The following is a 19,820-nucleotide window of genomic DNA, read 5'->3' as shown; positions in this document are numbered from 1 at the left end:
TATCAAGCCATTAAAAATCTCAGTGAGTAAACTCCAAAATAGCTCAAATTTCAGAATCACTCAGGCCATGTCCACACTAATACGTTTAATATACGTTAAAACACATATTTTTATCTTTGTTTCAACCTTCTGTCCACACCAACATGGTGTTTTCATGGCGTTTTCTTTTTGAAAACACTGACCAAAGTGAATACATTTGAAAATGGCGTTTTCGTGTTGCAGTGTCGACTATGAAAACGGAGGCTTTCGAAAACGATGATGCATTTTAGTCTACGATATTGTGAAGCAGATGTTTTGTTTGCTGCTCATTTTGACAGCTTTATTAAAGATAATGCCAGTTTTTAGATGCTCCAGATTGCCTCTCTTCAAAGGATACGGGATGTTTACTGAGAGCTCTTGTTCAGCGGCAGGAGCGGCATTTTGCTGCGATGTTTCATAGAGACAGAAAGTAAATAAATGGCAGGCAGATATAGCGCATGTGCAGCACTAAACAAAAGTGTTTTCAGTCTTTTTAGTGTGGATGACGGAAGAATTGAAAACGATAATGTGGACATGGATCGTTTTTAGATGAAAATGCTGTTTTCATATTTATCCAGATCAGTGTAGACTTAGCCGCACACGCTTCAGATATCTTAGATATGTGAATCCGGTCTTAGAAATGACTACCCAACAATGATTTGAGAGAAAAACACACAAAGTGGGTACTCACTGCTGTTACATCCATCCATACTCCACTGACTCCTGTCTTTCCTCAATCTGCTGTTCTCCACCGCCTGAGAGATGGCCTCGTTCAGCTGCTGCTCAGAGACCTACACACACACACACACACACACACACACACACTTTAAAATAATCTTCTTACGAAGAGCAAATGTCCAACACAATCTCACAGCAATTCGTAACTTTCGAATTTAGTGGCTAATTCGTATAAATCTGTACATTTCATACAGTTTAGTACGATTTGCTCATCACCCAATGACTTTTAGGGTTAGGGGTGGGGTTGGGTGCCACGCCTCCTTTTTAAAATCGTACATTTTTGTACGACTGAACTGAACTACGAATTCGTACAAATTAGCCACTAAACTGACAAAACATAAAATACTTACGTTTCCTCGTGAGATCAAGCTGAAATGTCAAGTTCACTATTAGTGCAACGTACAGACAGACAGCTCATCTATAAGTCTAAACTTGCAAGACATTATTTATTATGAATTAAATGTATGTGTTTAATTAGTTCCTTTGAAAATGTGTTTATTAATCCAGCATTTTATAATGTCTCAAGTCTTGTTGTGTGAGAAAACGCATGAGAAATAGGTATAATTTGCGGCTGACCGTATTGTATAGGCTTTTTGCAGGTAAACTTCTTTAGGTTCGGCTCTTAAATGAGTTGGCTACCTGGAGATGCTACAGAGCCACCGACTTTGATTTTGATTTGATTTATTAATTTTCGAACAAAAATATCATACATAAAATATCATTAACAACAAAATACATTTCAACACGGTCGAAAATGGAGTGGGATGAAGCACAAGCTTATTATTTTTCCACCCCATTACCACATACAACATTCGTCTATTACTTAAACTTATTACTTCTTTTTCTCATCTCTTCTTTTTACATGAGACATATTTGATCTTTTTGACATCTTTGAAATATTATATGTTTGATTCCATTTGTACCTTTACATTTTGTAACATAGACCCCGCCCCCCCAAATACATAGTACTGCAAATAGCCATTAATAAAAATGTCATCATACCTTTTTCACTTAATCGTTTTTCAATCACCTTCATCACTATATTCCTTTAATAATATATACTTACACTGCTTTTTTAATTGATTATTATTCTGACATTGTTTGAGAGTCTTATGTAAACTGTTTCATAGTTTTACACCACAGACAGCCATTTTTTAAAGTTGTCCTTGTTTTAAACCTCCAAAAATTTTAGTTCGATTTTCTTCAAAAAACTTTTGTATCCATTTCTGAAGTAATTTACACCTAGCTTTAAATCGTGCTGTTTAAAATTTAACCAAATCATTGAACTTGAGTATCTTCAATTTAAAAAATAAACACATGTTCTACTTTTTTCTGCATTGTACATACGGATTGTAAATTAGCTTTATATGTATTCGCCCAAATTTAAACACAATAACTCGTATATGGCAACATAAGAGTGTAATATAATATATACATTGATTTATTGTCCAGGATAAATCTTGCTTTATACACTATTGCTGCAGTTTTGACTAATTTTTATTTGATATCACATTATTTATTTGCGGTTTCCAACTAATTTTAAGATCCAATACAACACCAAGAATATAAATTGCACATACTCCTTCTATAACTTCATTATCAATATGTAAATCTACATTATGACTACTTTTTAATTCCCCAAATAACCTAACCTTTGTTTTATTCAACAAAATTTCTGTTTTAATCAACTTTTTCAACAAAATTTCTGTTTTAATCACCTTTCCCAAGAACAAAATATACTCGTATCATCTGCAAATAAAATAAACTTAAACAACTCTGATATCTTACACATATCATTAATGTAAATTATAAACAATATCCTCCTGAGACCCTGCCCATTGACTTGTGTCATCTGTAGTGGACATTGCGTTTTCTTGAATTTTCTTTGAATTTTTGGAGCTTCTCTGTCAAGTCCTGTTGTACTGTTCAGAGGACATCCTGGGCTTTCTATTGATATGTCATTTGATTGGCTGGCATGCTCGGAACCACTTCTTAGACTGCATCCAAAATGGCCGACATACTAAAAGCACATTTTATGGGAATGAGAGAGGCATGTAAAATTTAGCTTTTTAAGTCAGTCAGTCAGTCAGTCAGTCAGTCAGTCTTTATTCATTTCCCGAAGGCAATTTGGTTGCAGCATACAAGCATGTCACACATGACACACAAAAGTACATCATACAATACAAATTCTACCCTAAATTTAAAAACTTTACAGCTGAGGGAGTGAATGAAAGTTTAAACCGATTTGTTTTGCTAATAGGTGTTCTGTATCGAATACCAGAAGCGAGAAGATAAAACTCGTGGTGCATAGGATGGGAATCATCTGACAGAATACTCTAAGCTTTACTCAAAACTTGTCTATTGTATAACTGAGCCATGGTCAACAACTGGCAAATGTTTTTTTACTATTATTATTACATATATATTCGTTTACTGAAGTGTCAGGAACAATACATTTAGCTGTTAACTTGTTTGTTTTTCAAAATGTCATCCTTTTTTAAATGTCCACTATAGTGGACACCAGGACCATCTTGATGTAATTAATGACTGCATGTTTTAGGAGGCAGAACTGAAGCAGAGAAGATTCTTTATAAGATAGTTGAGGGAGACTCTGATTTAGAGTCTGACAAATCAGACAATTAGAAAATTAGAGACAATTAGAGAATGACAATCAGTTTTAAATCACTTTTATGTTAAATTTGTTTTGGATTAACATCACTTTTTTTTTTTTTTTTTGAGTTCGGCTCTCTTTCAGACTAAACTTTTTCAGGAATTTCAATACAAAAGAAAAGAATGGCTTTTTTTTTTTTGTTACATTAATATTGGATTAATAACCCTTTACAGCCATATCCTGTACAGTTTTGTTGTCTGAGTGGCGGTCAATTCAAACTAAACTGGTCCTGTGGTCCACTACAGTAGACATGCTGTAAAATTAAAAATATAAACGAAATGTAAAAACTTTTTTTTTTAACCTAAAGGATATAGGATATAATTTTTTTTTTGGTGTCTCAGAAGGATATTAGACCTAAAACTGATCCTTGTGGTATATGCCACACTTTACATTTAGATTTGACGATTTATGGTTGCCAATTTCCACAAACTGTTGCCTATTTTTTTAATAAATGCTTTGAGCCAAGGCTACTCCTCTAATACCATACCTTTCTAATTTATTAACCAATATATTATGATTTACATTACATGCCTTCTTTAAATCTATAAAAATTCCAACCTTCTCATTTTTATCTAACTTATCAGTAATTTCCTCGATAATTTCTTCTGATCCTTTTTTATTTTTATTTAAACCCACTTATATAAAATATTCCGCGTAGCCTGCCATGGGCTAGGCCTATAAATAAAAAAATTGAAATTATATATAGCTTATATAGCCCAATCAAAATCAATAATAATAAAAAAAAATAATAGAAAAATCTTTCTAATAAAAATAATAGAAAATGAAATAAGAAATAGATATTGAAAACATATTTTCAAAGCAGAATATCTGATTTATTGTTTTTCAGATAAACAAGAATGTTCACTGAGCATGTTTCTTAAATATCTGCAAACATTTTATGGTTTTTTATGCTTTAGAAGAGTCAAAAACTTACATGCAGCACCTTTAAATTAACACATTTAAATATGTATATTTTACGTGAATTTAAATTGTGATTTAATTATAGACATTTTAATGCTTCAATTATTACATTGATAGTTTGATTTTATTTTTAACTGGCACGCCGGGTCCTCTATAACTTCCAGCTTACGCAGACATGAAAAAAAATGTCAAACAAATACATTACTACAAATCTAATTTGACTGTTGACAGCTCAGAATTATAGCTATGAAAACAAAAGTGTCGGTTTGATTGGTCATAATGAAGTGTGAAGTGTCTCTGCATCTGTGTGATCATTAAACGTGGCCCGTGATGCTCTACAAGGAAGGTTATACCTACTTTGGGGTCGGGGTGTCGACTGATGATGATGTGAACCGGGCCCGGGCTGCACTGGCTCAGAACTGTGTACACATCGTTCAGCGTCATGTTGCAGACCACCGTCTCATTGATCTCCATGATCTCATCACCACATCTGACAAACATCCACACCAAAACTCACTCACTAACATCCCAGCAAACCACACGCATTATTACAGCAAGCCACAGCGCTGCAGCTCGGTTAACTTTAGAAACCACGCTTGTAAAAATAAAAGTGTTGACATTTTATATTGTAATGTGGCATTTATATATTTGGTTTAACTACAAGTCATCCAAACTCAACAGCTCAGAGTATGAGAAATATTGAGAGGGGTCTGGATGCAGACTTGTAAGCTGAGCTGCATGCAATGCTTTTACTACCCGCATCTAATTCCACCCCTCACGGTGACATCATTGAGTGCATTACGTCTGACATTGCATCTCTGAGATATGCAGTGCTACATGCTTGTGATGTTTATGCCCTGTTTGTGTTTTTTCTTTTCTCTCTCTCTGGGGACGTCATGTCCAATAGGCCAACAGGACATATTATTTTAGTACAGCAAAAGTGTCCAATAGTATCTGGATGCAGCCTTTATGATGCAAGCTGAGAATGCACTCAATGGAGTGAGTGACGTCACTGTGACGGGTAGGGTTAGGTGAGCGCATTAAAAAGCATTGGATGCAGCTCAGATTGCACTGCACCAGGTCTGCATCCAGACCCCTCTCAAAGTGTCTAGTCTTGTTTCGTGTCTTTGCTTAATTTAGCAACAATTAATTGCAATGCTCTTGGTATGCCATATAAAACTCTACTGTCATTTTTGTACATTAAAAATGGACTTGAAGCTCTTTGCAAACAATGGGACATTTGCAATAAAAATGTTAATCTTTTAATTAATGTAAATACATCTTAATAAAAAGCTAAATTATTTAAACTTTGTGAATCGAGACATTTGAAATGCTCATGAATTAATATTTACATATAAGATACATGTAAAACAGTAAATGTATTCAAATAAAACATGATTAGAGTGATGTTAATATTCTATTCATTCAAAATTGCATAATAAAACTCGCACAAAACAATAGAGTGTCATTATTTCATATTTTAAAGATATATCATCTTTATACCTTAATCGTCCGTCCATGTGAGCCACAGATCCAGGAGACAGTGTGTGAATGTAGATTCCCGGACAGCCGCCAGAAGACGGTACACAGCACAAACCAATACCTAGACCAACACCAAACTCTGAAAAAACATGTGCAAACATATTAACAAATGGATAGATGGAATCTAAAAACAGACAGATGGAATCCTCATTTAAAGTATATAAAAGGTGCAGTATGTAGGTTTGACACCCAGTGATTAAACTAGGTATTGCATGCTTGGTTCAAAACACATGCAAGTGCAGGTTGCCAGATTGACAACAGGTGCAAGCCTGACTGTCAAGCCAAAAGGCTGATTTAAATCTGATTAAAATCATTTTATAAATTAAAGCAACGACATGCGATAGAAGAAATATTTACTAATATTTATTATTAAAATGAGTTTTTGTTTTAACCAAAACCTGAAATTTATATCTTAGAAATGGCTTCTATTTCTTGTAGCTGAACTTCAGGATAAACTGATCACCTCAGGTACACCTGATGTGCTTTATTCATTGTTAAGGGCTAATACTGTGAGTTTGATTGGTATTTTACATGACATGTATTGTCATACTACTGAAATCAGCGTCAGATAGCTCTCCTCAGATCTTGAAAATAAAATAAACCATCTGAAATTAAACTTTAGATCTGTAACTCACATACCAGTGATTCAGCATGTACATTTAATAATGTTAAAGAGGGTTAATATGTATTAATTAGATTATAAACCTTAGCATTTTGTTGGAGTGCAGTGAGTGCACTATTCAGTGCTTCTAAATGGCTGTATTTTAATTTCTGTGGTGTTTTGTTTAGTGCAAACAGCCAAATTGCTTATTACTGCAAATCTCATCATGTAGTGTGTTGTTAGGACGCACTCACCTAATGTTTTCATTCGTAATATTTATATTATTAGCTAATCAACAACCACCTCACGTGAAACTCCATGTCTGCGTCACATTTCAGAGTCTGCTACTGTCCACCGGAGGTCGTATTTCAGTCACGGACACACACTTTGAAAGCCTTCCTGACTGAATAAATCAAATACGCTGTTTTCCACTAATAAAACACGGGGTGCTGAAATATAATTGGCTAAAATGACATTGGGCGGGTTAGATGACCAAAACAAAAACAGACGTTCAAGCATGTAACGCACATTTTCAAAGCAGAATATCTTTTCAAGAATGTTCACTGAGCACGTTTCTTAAATATCTGCAAACATATTATGGTATTTTTATGTCTTATAGGGGTCAAAACATTCATACAGCACCTTTAACTACTAAGTATGTCTATTAAAGGGATAGTTCACACAAAAATGAAAATATCCTCACTATTTACTCACACTCCAGTGGTTCTAGACATTTATGAATTAGGATAGGACGGGATAAACTTTATTTGTCCCCGAGAGGAAATTTGTCTTGGGCAAAAAGGTGCCACAACATTGCTCTAAACAGACAGTAATAATAGATAAAACAAAACAATTAAAAACATACATTGCTTACAAAATAAGACCGAATACAAGTATAAAACACAGAACCCAGTCAGGTGCTATCGTACCACAGGGGCAGTGTTATTGGTAGAGTTCAACAGTTTTATCGAGGTAGGAACAAACGAAAGCTTCAGTCTATTGATTTTACATATTGGCATTCTCAGTATTTTTCCTGATGGTAACAGCTGATATTCACTGAAAAGAGGATGTTTGGAATCAGCACTAATATTTATGGCTCTTCTCATGACTGCCGACTTTAAACCACACTGAACTGAGCTAAACTAAACTGAACTTAAACACTAAAACTAAACTACCCTGATCCAGTAACTATGACCATTTATGTGAAGCTGCTTTGACACAATCTACATTGTAAAAGCGCTATACAAATAAAGCTGAATTGAATTGAATGGAATATAGAGTCTGTATGGGCTCGTATTGTTTTATTCCTATAATTTTCATTGCTGTTTTTTTTTAATATGAACCAATTTATTATTCAATTGAACAGACAGGTTCCCAAACCAGACTGTGATTCCATAACGAATAAGACTCTCAAACATAGCTCGGTAAAAAACAAGCAAGATATGGCTACCCACCCCATACAATCTCAGCCTTCTTAAAAAAAAATAAAGCCTCTGTTGTAGTTGTGTGCATGAGCTGTCAATGTGTGTTCTCCAACACAAAAACACTGCCCATATAGATCCGCAGGTATTTGTAAGATTTTACTTGCTGTATCACTGTGTCTTTACTGATCACAGGCCTGTGTTCAGAAACAATTCTTGGGTCATTTCTTTTTGCATTTAACACAAGAGAGTTCTTATCCCACCACTGAATGAAATGATCGATTTCACTATGGTAGGGTGATGGGTCCATGTCTTTGTGTGAAAGACTTAAAATGGCAGTGTCATCAGCACATTTCATAATATAATTATTCAAATGTGTGCTCCGGCAATCATTCGTGTACAAAGCAAAAAGCACAGGCGATGAAACACAACCTTGTGGCACTCCTGTATTACTATATCTAACCTCAGAAAGTATCCCATTGACCCTCACCTGCTGAGCTCTGTTACTTAAAAAAAGAGTAAAACCATTTGATTAAGAAAGTACTGATGTCATGCAACTTCTCTAAAAGCAGATGTGTCTGCACTGCCGGCAGCCATCTCTCTGCAACTTTCACATGGTCGCCCACTGAAGCTAAGCAGGGCTGCGCCCGGTAAGTACCTGGATGGGAGACCACATGGGAAAGCTAGGTTGCTGCCGGAAGTGGTGTTAGTGAGGCCAGAAGGGGGCGCCCAACCTGCGGCCTGTGTGGGTCCTAATGCCTCAGTATAGTGACGAGGACGCTATACTGCTCAGTGAGCGCCGTCTTTCGGATGAGACGTTAAACCAAGGACCTGACTCTCTGTGGTCGTTAAAAATCCCACGATGTCCTTTAAAAAAAGAGTAGGGGTTTAACCCCGGCATCCTGGCCAAAATCTGCCCACTGGCCTCTGTCCATCATGGCCTCCTAACCATCCCCATATTCCAATTGGCTTCATCTCTGTCTCCTCTCCACCAATCAGCTGGTGTGCGGTGTGGCGCAAAATGGCTGCCATCGCGTCATCCAGGTGGATGCTGCACACTGGTGGTGGATGAGGAGATTTTCCCCCCATTGTGTAAAGCACTTTGAGTGCCCAGAAAAGTGCTATATAAATGTAAGGAATTATTATTATTATTATTATTATTATTATTATTATTAAATGCTGAACTAAAATTCAGCTTTTTTTCAATTCAGCTTTATTTGTATAGCGCTTTTACAATGTAGATTGTGTCAAAGCAGCTTCACATAAATGGTCATAGTAACTGGAACAGTGTGGTTCAGTAACTGGAACAGTGTGGTTCAGGTTTTAGTGTTTAAGTTCAGTTCAGTTCAGTTTAGCTCAGTTCAGTGTGAAAATTAACAAAGAAAATACGAGCATAAGCTTCAGTATTCTCAAGATGCTTGGACACAAGATGAACAATGCTAAGAGCGGCATCTTCAGTGCTTTTATTCTGCCTATAGGCGAACTGACATGTATCTAAGAGTGGCTTTACCTCTTTTTCCAGCAATGAGGTTACAAATTTCTCAAAGCACTTCATAACATTGGAAGTTAGTGCCACAGGGCGAAGGAATTTCTTCTGTTGACCACAGAACAAGTTATGAGGAATGTCACTGTCATTCATTATGTTTTTATAAGATGACACTCATGACTGGTTTTGTGGTTCAGGGACACCTTATTAAAATTAAAAGCGATGGAAGCGTAAGATGTGATGCTAACCCTTGTGCAGCGTGATCTCCATCATGACTCTGTCCTGGGCTTTTGCTGGGTTATTCAGGCAGTTGTATTCCCCCAGATCAGCGCTGACTCGACTGATAGCGGTGCTGGAGCTCAGTGATCTGGATCTGCAGAGCTGAGACGCCTGGCCATGACTTCCCATCACTGCGCCCACCCGCAGACTCGTCCTGACCACCAGCGTCAGCAAACCCTTCTTCACTTGCTTCAGAAAGAGACACACAGGTTACTGCTTTTGACAGATTCCTGACAGATCAAGATGTTCTCTAGGTGGTTTAATTAACAGATACATGGCTCTTTGTTTTTTGGACTTTGTGAAGTGTTTGCTTTTTTTTTCTAAATTGCATAATAAAAATAAGTTATTTAAATGTGAATTTTATTAACAGTGACGATAATGGCTTTTTAACCTTTTCATCTACTTTTCAATGACTTGGACTTATCATGTTTTTGTGTATTCTTATAAATCGCTTATCCAAAGAGCATCAATTACCCCTGAAACACTTTTTGCAACCCAGGCTCATTTGGAAAACGTATCCCTATATACATTTCTGGAGAGCGCCAAAATGTCCCAGGAGCAACTTTTTTTTTTTTTTTTTTTTTTTAGTTTTTTTTTTTTCAGTTTTTGTTTTTGCAAATTTCTCAAGTTAATCCACCAGAGGCCGCTGTCAACTCACTGACTGACTGAACCTCCTCTTTCCCTCAGCCCAACCAATAGTGATTTCAAAAGCACCGATTGACCATCGCCCACCCACTTCCCTTAACCCAACCATCAGTTTTAAAAAGCAATCCAGAAATAGAAAAGCCCTCGACTAATTTTTACCACGTTTTCAGATTTTATCACATTTTCACCCTGTTATTTACTTTACTAGCCATAAGTTCTTCTGGCTACATAATTCACGATCTCCAGAAATAAATTGCAATTTAAGTTTAAATAGTATGTACTGTCATCATGGCAAAGACAAATAAAATTAGTTAATATAAATTAGTTATTTAAACTATTATGTTGACAAAAAGTGTTAAAAAAATCAGTTTCTCAATTTAGAACACAATTATTTGTGTTCTAGGGCGAGTCAGTGGCACAGTAGGTAGTGCTGTTGCCTCACAGCAAGAAGGTCGCTGGGTTGCTGGTTTGAACCTTGGCTCAGTTGGCGTTTCTGTGTGGAGTTTGCATGTTATCACTCCCTTCGCGTGGGTTTCCTCCGGATGCTCCGGTTTCCCCCCACTGTCCAAAGACATGCGGTTAAGGTGAATTGGGTAGGCTAAATTGTCCGTAATGTATGAGTGTGTGTGTGAATGTGTGTGTGGATGTTTCCCCGAGATGGGCTGCGGATGGAAGGGCATACGCTGCGTAAAAACTTGCTGGATAAGTTGCCGGTTCATTCCGCTGTGGCGAACCTGGATTAATAAAGGGACTAAGCCGACAAGAAAATGAATGAATGAATAAATTTGTGTTCTAATAAAAATGGTAATTTCATCATTTCATGTCCTCAACTGATTTTTACCACATTTTATCACATTCTCACCCTGTTATTTACTTATTTTTTGGCTACCTGCTTTCTAGAACCCTTCTTCGCTGAACTCGAACCCCGTCGTCGTGGTTAACTCCTCTCTGCTCCTTAAGTCCGCCAACATACATAGCGAACTACCAGACAAACTGTTAACAGCGGTGGAGCCGTTCATACGGAGGTAAGCGGTCAGCCGGTAAGTGTGAAAAGGAATATTACTGCCCATCATACTGCCCCATAGTGTTCATTTTGAATAATTATTATAATAATTAAAGCTGCAAGCAGCAATGAAAGAGACCTCGCACCCAGGCTCACCACCTCCCGCTGGCTTTAAAATGTTATTTAAAAAAAAAGAAAAAATCTTTATTTGGAAAGGACACTAGAGGTTGCAGACAGGATAGTATTGGGAGCAGAAAGAGGGGAAGGGTCGGCAAAGGAACTCGAGCCAGAAATCGAAATCGTGTCGCCGTAAGCACAATGGTGCTATATGTCGGTGCACTTAACTAATAGGCTATTGGCCGCGACCCCTGCTAGCTTTAGGATGACACAGAACAGCAGACAATATTAATTTAATTTATATATATATACATATATATATATAACCTGAAAAAATCTCAGATTTAAAATATAATGCCTGGAAATGGCAAAAACGGCACTTTTTTGGTGCAGGAAATTGAAAATATCTGACTTCCTTTTGGGTTTGAGATTTTGCTCCAAGAGACTTTTTTTTTTGTAGGTTTTGGCATGTTTGAGGTGTGTGCCAATTTTTGTACGTGTGCGTGAATTGTAGCTCAGGGGCCAGTCCGTCAAAAGTGCTCAGGTGGTTCTGTCGAGTAATTTTGCCACGCCTATTTCTAAAACCTATAACAAACGTAAATTTTCGCCACTACTGGGGCATGTGCCCAAACTTGCCTAGTTAAACTAATTAACCTAGTTAAGCCTTTAAATTTTAAATAGTATGTACTATCATCATGGCAAAGACAAATAAAATGAGTTAGTATAAATTAGTTATTTAAACTATTATGTTGATAAAAAGTGTAAAAAAAAAATCAGTTTCTCAATTTAGAACACAATTATTTATGTTCTAATAAAAATGGTAATTTCATATAATTTATTTATGAATATCTGAAAACTGTGAATATATTGAAGGAACTCATCGGCATATTGCAGTGGTCAACACAAGTTGAATCTGAAATCTTGGGCATCTCCAATGGTCTCATTCATTGAACTAGCTTGAGGGCTTATACCATCAGGATAACAGAACGCCAATTGATTTCGGGCTCCTCTGACCAGTACTTCTATGCAGATGTTCTGGTACCCTTTGGCTAACTAGCCAATGATTAATTAAATCAGTTAAATTAAAAACAATGGCCCTTACAGGATCTTCAGCGGAAACCATTTAACGAGACTTTTAAATGACTCTTGGTCATGTGCCTTGGGCACATCCTGCTAGAAGCACAATTTCGTAGAGACAAAGAGATCTCTAGAAACATTAATGCATATGAATGAAAAGCTAATCTCTTAATGTTAGAACTTAGGCAGATGTATCTTTGAATAATACGCCATAATGTTCCTCGTATGCTGTTTATTCCAATCAACTAGGTTAATCAATGTGTTGTTTTAACCCTTATAACAGAGTAAAATAATCTGTATGTGTCTGAAATGTATGATGTCTGGTATTGAACGAAAGCTAGTGACATTTGCAATATGTTGGTGTAAATGAAAAACTAGTAGCACAAACAGTATTCATCTTGTAACGTTTGATGTAAGATAGTTTCAATCTTGCAAGAGTTCTACTACGTGAAATCTACATGCAGTCTGTTAATTAATGACCTTTCCTATGTCAGTACGGGGCGTGGCCCTGCCTTTCATGGCAACTGCTCATTGGCAGACAGTGCCATGGGGACGAACCAGACCAGGTCACTTAAAAACACCCTGCAACAAAGAAACTTTGCTTTTTGCATCAGCTAGCTTGCGCATGCTTTTGCTCTCTGCCCCCTTTCGCCTGCCCGGACACTGCGCCGCCACGCGATTGGGTTACTACGAACTTCCACGCAAACCTCTTAAGTTTCGGGACTCCCGAAGCTGCACGAACTTCCGCAAACCGACTCTCAGCAGTCTGTCACCTCGGTAACCCAGGACAACAGCCATTCACGAGCGCGTGAATCCCAAATACGTCATCGAAGCGAGAAACCACCCAATCAGGAGCACCGTGTTTCCCCAAGGCCAGCCGGCGAGGGAGATTCGACTTCAGCAAAAAGGGCGCAAGTAACACAAACTAATGTTGTCTCTTGCTGATCTTGTGCAGATTGGTCTTAAGCAGTTAAAGATAAGCCATATCTCTGCTTTTGTGGTTTCTCAGGTGTTATTCTAAGATCTTGCAAGAAGTATTAGAATTAATTTGGGACGTTGTCAACTCATTTTGCATCCTCTGAACTGCCTTTGTGTGTATGTGTGAATGTGTGTGTTTGTTTGTTGTTTGTTTATTACGTAGTTAGTTTCATTTATCGTAGTGTAGCTCAATAAATCTTTGTACTCATTTTGTAAGAACTGTGTTCTTGTTTATGTGCTTCTAAGTCATTGCCTCGAGCTGTAGATCTTGTTACCTTGCTAAAAGTTAACCCAATACTGTGTTATGTTATGATCGTTGGCCACGTAAATAATATAAACAAGATTGGTAAGATACGATGTCTTCTATTTGCGGGACAAATGGTAGATAAAGTGTGAATCTTTTGATCTGATTCAATCTGACTCATTTGAGTCAAATCAATGACTCGAATCTTCAGCATCCGATTCATTGAAATGAGCTAATTAATCCCTGATCGATATTAAAACGTAGGTTGATCCCCTACAATATGTACAAAATAACTTTCTTTACTGTATATATAATTTATTATTCAGTTTATATAGCACAATCGCCTCATAGCAAGAAGGTCGCTGGTTTGAGCCGGGTCAGCTGGCATTTTTGTGTGGAGTTTGCATGTTCTCCCCATGTTCGTGTGGGTTTCCTCCGGGTGCTCCGGTTTCCCCTGCAAGTCCAAAGACATGCGGTACAGGTGAATTGGGTAAGCTAAATTGGCCGCAGTGTATGAGTGTGTATGGATGTTTCCCAGTGATGGGTTGCAGCCGGAAGGGCATCTGCTGCATAAAACATGTGCTGGATAAGTTGGCGGTTCATTCCTCTGTGATGACCCCTGATTAATAAAGGGACTAAGCCGAAAAGAAAATGAATGAATTAAAATATTTTAACACTTTTATGTATTATTTACAAACTTGGGCTCTAAAAAATATACAATATTATGTACAGATGTAGGATGGCATGATGGCTCAATCACTTTCGCGTCACAGCCCTGCTGGTTCGAGTTCCAGCTGGGTCAATTAGCATTTCTGTGTGGAGTTTGTATGTTCTCCCCGTGTTAAGATTAACTTAATTAGCCATAGTGTATGAGTGTGTGTGTGAATGTGAGTGTGTATGTGTGTGTTTGAATGTGATTGTGCATAGGTGTTTCCTAGCACTAGGTTGTGGCTGGAAGGCCATCCGCTGTGTAAAAGACATGCTGGAATAGTTGCCGGTTCATCCTGCTGTGGCAACCTTTGATAAATCAGAGACTAAGCCAAAGGAAAATGAATGAATCAATGAATTTAGGAGTTACTCACTTTAAATTTGTGTAAGGCATCTTCGTGTGTTAAACCATGCAGAGATTCACCGTTCAGTTCTAGTATCTCATCTCCTGTTAAACAGAAACACTTCATATAGTTTTCTATTCACTGCTGGGTGATGCAGGTGTGAGTGTATATGGTAATTTAAGGTATTGTTTTTTTTTTTTTTTTTTGATCGAGGTAATGATTTTTGAGGTAAGCATCTGAATACATAATATCATTATCAGTTACAGTGTGATATTTTAACTAGTGGTTCCACCTTCCTGTAGTCTTCCGTCAGCAGCTGCTGCACCTCCAGGAAAGATGGTCTTCACATAAATCCCCATTGGGCCATACATGCTGTCTCTGCCTCCTACAATGCTGAAGCCCAAACCCTGGAAGAACAGGGGAGGTTTGTGATGAGAATACAATACATCATATTATTTGTTAAAAAGCGATTTTATCATCTGATCATATCTGGTTCAGAAATGTATTAACATACATTAAACCTTTACTTTCTCACAAGGTTGCTTGGGATTTCAGAATGTTCTTTATAGTTTTACAATTTTATTGACCTTTCAGAGTCTTCTTCTTAGAATGTTCTTCACACTTTTATATTGTTCTTCACACTTTCAGAACCTTCTTCACATTAATTTAGAATGTTCTTTACACTTTTAGAATGTTCTTCTCACTATTAGAATCTTCTTCTCTATTTAAGAATGCACTTCATGCTTTTAGAATGTTCTTCACATTATTTTACAATGTTCTTTACACTTTTAGAACGTTCTTAACACTTTTAGAATGTTCCTCACTTTATTTTAGAATGTTCTTCACAGTTTTAGAATGTTCCTCACATTATTTTAAAATGTTCCTCACATTATTTTACAATGTTCTTTACACTTTTAGAACGTTCTAAACACTTTTAGAATGTTCCTCACATAATTTTAGAATGTTCTTCACACTTTTATAATGTTCCTCACATTATTTTAGAATGTTCCTTACATTATTTTACAATGTTCTTTACACTTTTAAAATGTTCTTCACACTTTTAGACTGTTCTTCACACTTTTAGAATGTTCTTCATTTTATTTTACAATGTTCTTTACACTTTTAGAACGTTCTTCACACTTTTAGAATGTTCCTCACAATATTTTAGAACATTCTTCACACTTTTAGAATGTTCCTCAGGCTTTTGCAATGTTCTTCATGCTTTGAGAATGTTCTTTATCCTTTTCGAATGCTCTTTATGCTTTTTGGATGTTCTTCATGCTTTAAGAATATTCTTTATGCTTCTAGAATGTTCTACTAATTTTTTATAATGTTCTTCACACTTTTAGAATGTTCTTTACACAATTTTTTAATGTTATTTGTGGTTTCAGAATGTTCTTCATGTTTAAAATGTTCTTCACATTACTTTAGAATGTTCTTTGTGCTTTTAGAACGTTCTTCAAACTTCAACAACGTTCTTCACATTTCAGGACGTTCTTCATGCTTTTAGAATGTTCTTTACACTTTTAGAATGTTCTTTACATTATTTTACAATGTTCTTTACACTTTTAGAATGTCCTTTTAGAATGTTCTTTGAACTTTTAGACTGTTCTTCACACGTTTAGAACGTTCTTTGAACTTTTATTATGTTTTTCATACTTTTAAAATGTCCTGCAAACTTTTAAAATGTTCTTCACACGTTTAGAATGCTCTTGACACTTTTAGAATGTTTAGAATATTCTCTTTATTTTTGAACGTTCTTCATGTTTATAATGTTCTTCACATTACTTTACAATGTTTTTCATGCTTTTAAAATGTTCTTCACATCATTTAAAAATGTTTTTTCCTGCTTTTGGAATGTTCATACATTTAGAATGCTCTTTACATGCTCAGAATGTTATTATTTTAGAATTTTCTTCATGCTTTTTAGAATGGTCTGCATTTCTAGAATGTTCTTCATGCTTTTAAAATGTTCTTTATACTTTCAGAATGGTCTTTACGCCTTTAGAAGGGTCTTCACACTTGTAACATTAAGGAAGTCTCTACTAAAAGTTTTTTTTTTTTTTTTTTTATGGAACTCGAAATGGTTACTTCACAAAAACAACTTGTTTTTGCTCCTTAGAATGAATGTCCTTTTGATTACCTTGCCGTGGCCCTTCATGAGGACGATGTTAGAGATGATAAAGGCCTGAACGCTGCTGCAGGAAGGGACCAAATGTGCAGAACTCAAAGAGCGAGACGGTCGAACCACAGCCTGCAGAGACCGAGGACAGCACTAATAATCAGTTAAGCAGGTCAGGGGGCCAAAAAGGACAATATGAGATGATTTCATTTCACAAAATTCTGCTACACAGAGCAGATGTGTTCAGTGTTACACGTCCATTCCCATGACGTTCATTAAAAGAGCCACTTTGCTGATGGTTTAGAGGGAAAGCACTTTGCCGAGAGCACTTCTAGAGAAGGAGAGAGGCTTCCAGCACTTACTGCAACAGCCATTTATTTGATTACCAGTATAATAACGACCTTATCAAATAAAGTGCAACAGCTGAAAGGCAATTCACCCTTAACTGCTGTGCTCTCATTCAAAACAAGTGCTCAACTTGGGGAAAAAAAAAAAAAAACTGTTCCAAGTTTTTTTTTTTTTTTTTTTTTTTTTAAGTGTGAACATCTGCATCTTCTTCACTAAGCACCCATTATCCAGTTGAACACTTTAAGCACTTTTTAGACACAGGTGAAGCACCTTTTCCCCAGATTATACTGTAGTTACACTCAAAAGTGACCTGCGAACTCGGGAACTGTAGTCTACTAAGCAAATGCAAAAATTTAACACCCGAAACACCTCAGCCACCCTAAGCAACAGCCAAAAGAGGATTCTGCTCACTCTTAAAGCCTTTGATGGTTATTTTCACAATTTATTATGGCATGGCAGTCAAAATTGTACAAATGAGCTCATATAAGGGACAAGTGATGGACCTTTGTCAGTGAGGGGTACCCAACCCCCCCGGCTTAATAATAATAATAGTAATAATAATTTAAAAAATAAATGATATTAAATCTTTACAATATATTTAAAAAATTGACCCAGCAGTCCAGGATTCGTGTTTGTTTTAGCGCAATTTAACACAGAAGAAGGCCAAATTCGCGCATTATAAGCGGACCTGGCAACCCCTGTACAGCGCTCTTCTCACTCACCTGCGGGACACTGTGCGGAAACTCCAGCTGCTGAGAGAGACTCTTCCTGTTGCCGTAAAAGGCCGCGGTGTTGTGGGCGGAACACGGGAAAAGCTCCGGCGTCTTCATAATGATGGTCTCCAAGTCTCCGATCCAGTACGGGTGAACGCCTAAAACCACGTGGAGTTACATAACGTGTAAGTACAGTACGGTTTAGTGCACTGCTGTAAAGCTGGACATCATCTGTGTTTAAATGTGACCATAGACCAAAAAAACAGTCATAAGTGTCATTTTTTGGGGGAATTGTGATTTATCACTTGCACATACAAGCGGAATAGCCTAAATAAGTTTCTGTTGACTTGTGGTTGGCTAGGATAGGACAATATTTGGTTGAGATACAAATATGTAAACATCTGGAATCATCTGAAAGTTCAAAAACAACCAAAATAATGTGAAAATCGCCTTAAAAGTTGTCAGAATTTAAAGGACTCTTGGGAATATTACTAGTCAAAATTTGTGACATGTTTATAAATTTACAAAATGTCATTATCTATGTCTAAATGAACATGATCTTAAAGGGATAGTTCACCCTGAAATGAAAATTCTGTTATCATTTACTCAACTTTTATTCGTTTAAACCTTTTATGCACTGTAAAAAATGCTGCGTTCCACATAACTGCTTTTTATTGTGTTTCCCAACACAAACTGATTAAGGTAACTTAATAGTTTATACAAATTTGGCTGGAATGAACATAAAACAATTTCATTGTCCCCCCAAAAAGCTTGATTGTGTTGTTTTAACTCATTTTAAGTAAGTAGTTTGAACAAGCAGCAAAAGTATATTTTAAGAGTGAGTTTCTTTCTTTGCTGATCACAAAAAATGTTGGAAACTTGTAACCATTGACCCCCATAGTGTTTGTTTTTCCTACTATCGAAGTTGATGGCAGGGCCGGATTAACCCATGGGCATTATGGGTACAGGCCCAGGGGCCCATGCGCACTTGGGGCCCCTGCAAGTGGGGAAAAAATACTGATTTTGGAGTGTCTATTTAGGCTAAGTGCAAATAGCGCACCTTGTTGGAATAAACTATTTAAGTGATTCCTGCCCTTCACTGTTTGATCGACAGATACAACTACTAATGAGCGCACCTGACAGCAGCGTGAGTTGCGTAGCTCGTAAAGTGCATGGCAACACGTTTTGAAGCAATTGATCATGATTCGGTTCGAATCCAGCGTCCGACGAACTCATTTTTTTTCTTCATTACATATCAGTCTGAAAATACGTTTAATTTTAATAGAAAGGAAATATTTTTGTTTATAAATGAAAATAATGAAAATGTGATATAAAGTCACAAGTGGCTCCTGGGTATTTCATAAGGTTTAGGTTATTTCATATGTGTGCAAACAGCATTTAAATAGTTATTTTAAATATACTGTAAACAGTTATTTTCCATCTGGTGTTAAATGTTAGCGACATTATTATTATAATTAGAATTATTATTATCTTTATATATAAATTGGCCGAAAATGACATCATGTATAATCAATAAAAAGTGTGTTTTTCATTATTTTGTTTTAACTAAACAGAATGCTGTATTTGGTCAAGAGCGGAACCGTCTGTTTTGAAATGACCCGTGCTGAATTGAGCGGACTGTAGTGTAATAGTTGTCGTAGATCAAAATAAGTGGACAAGTGGATTTATCAAATACGAGTGAGAAAGAGATGACTGAGGCAACTTTATTGAGGCATGTTCCATGTATACACACACCTTCTTCAAACAGACCCATGACGAGGAGAATGAGGGTATAGACCGATTTCACGCGGCCGTCTTTTTAAACAGCGAAATCGAGGCTGCGG

The 19,820-nt window shown here is 36.7% G+C and overlaps 2 protein-coding genes and 1 long non-coding RNA gene across 17 annotated transcripts in view; 1 reads left to right on the top strand and 2 right to left on the bottom strand.

The window, feature by feature from the left end:
• cemip (cell migration inducing hyaluronidase 1) overlaps positions 1–19,820 on the bottom strand; it is a 1,140,081-nt gene that overhangs the window by 600,187 nt on the left and 520,074 nt on the right. The gene's annotated exons all lie outside the window — the stretch shown is intronic.
• Positions 1–19,820, bottom strand: part of il16 (interleukin 16) — a 114,990-nt gene that overhangs the window by 42,108 nt on the left and 53,062 nt on the right. For all 8 annotated transcript variants that reach the window (XR_012383146.1, XR_012383143.1, XR_012383144.1 and 5 more), the window contains 8 exons: positions 17,986–18,134; positions 16,937–17,047; positions 15,086–15,200; positions 14,824–14,897; positions 9,647–9,866; positions 5,852–5,969; positions 4,706–4,838; positions 710–809 (listed from right to left, as the gene is read on the bottom strand). Coding sequence is in view for 3 of the 8 variants with exons in the window: in XM_021477711.3 (XP_021333386.2) it covers positions 710–809; positions 4,706–4,838; positions 5,852–5,969; positions 9,647–9,866; positions 14,824–14,897; positions 15,086–15,200; positions 16,937–17,047; positions 17,986–18,134 (1,020 nt within the window). In the remaining 5 variants the exon portion in view is untranslated. The remainder of the gene's footprint in view (positions 1–709; positions 810–4,705; positions 4,839–5,851; positions 5,970–9,646; positions 9,867–14,823; positions 14,898–15,085; positions 15,201–16,936; positions 17,048–17,985; positions 18,135–19,820) is intronic.
• The window catches only part of LOC141375309 (uncharacterized), an 89,362-nt gene continuing 87,610 nt past the window's right edge, over positions 18,069–19,820 (top strand). For all 8 annotated transcript variants that reach the window (XR_012383149.1, XR_012383153.1, XR_012383150.1 and 5 more), the window contains exon 1: positions 18,069–18,161. This is a non-coding gene — a long non-coding RNA (uncharacterized lncRNA). The remainder of the gene's footprint in view (positions 18,162–19,820) is intronic.

The sequence above is a fragment of the Danio rerio genome, chromosome 7 (genome assembly GCF_049306965.1).
Source record: "Danio rerio strain Tuebingen ecotype United States chromosome 7, GRCz12tu, whole genome shotgun sequence".
Taxonomy (NCBI): Eukaryota; Metazoa; Chordata; class Actinopteri; order Cypriniformes; family Danionidae; genus Danio; species Danio rerio.
Note: the sequence above shows the minus strand (reverse complement) of the source record. Positions and strands in the feature narration are given on the sequence as shown.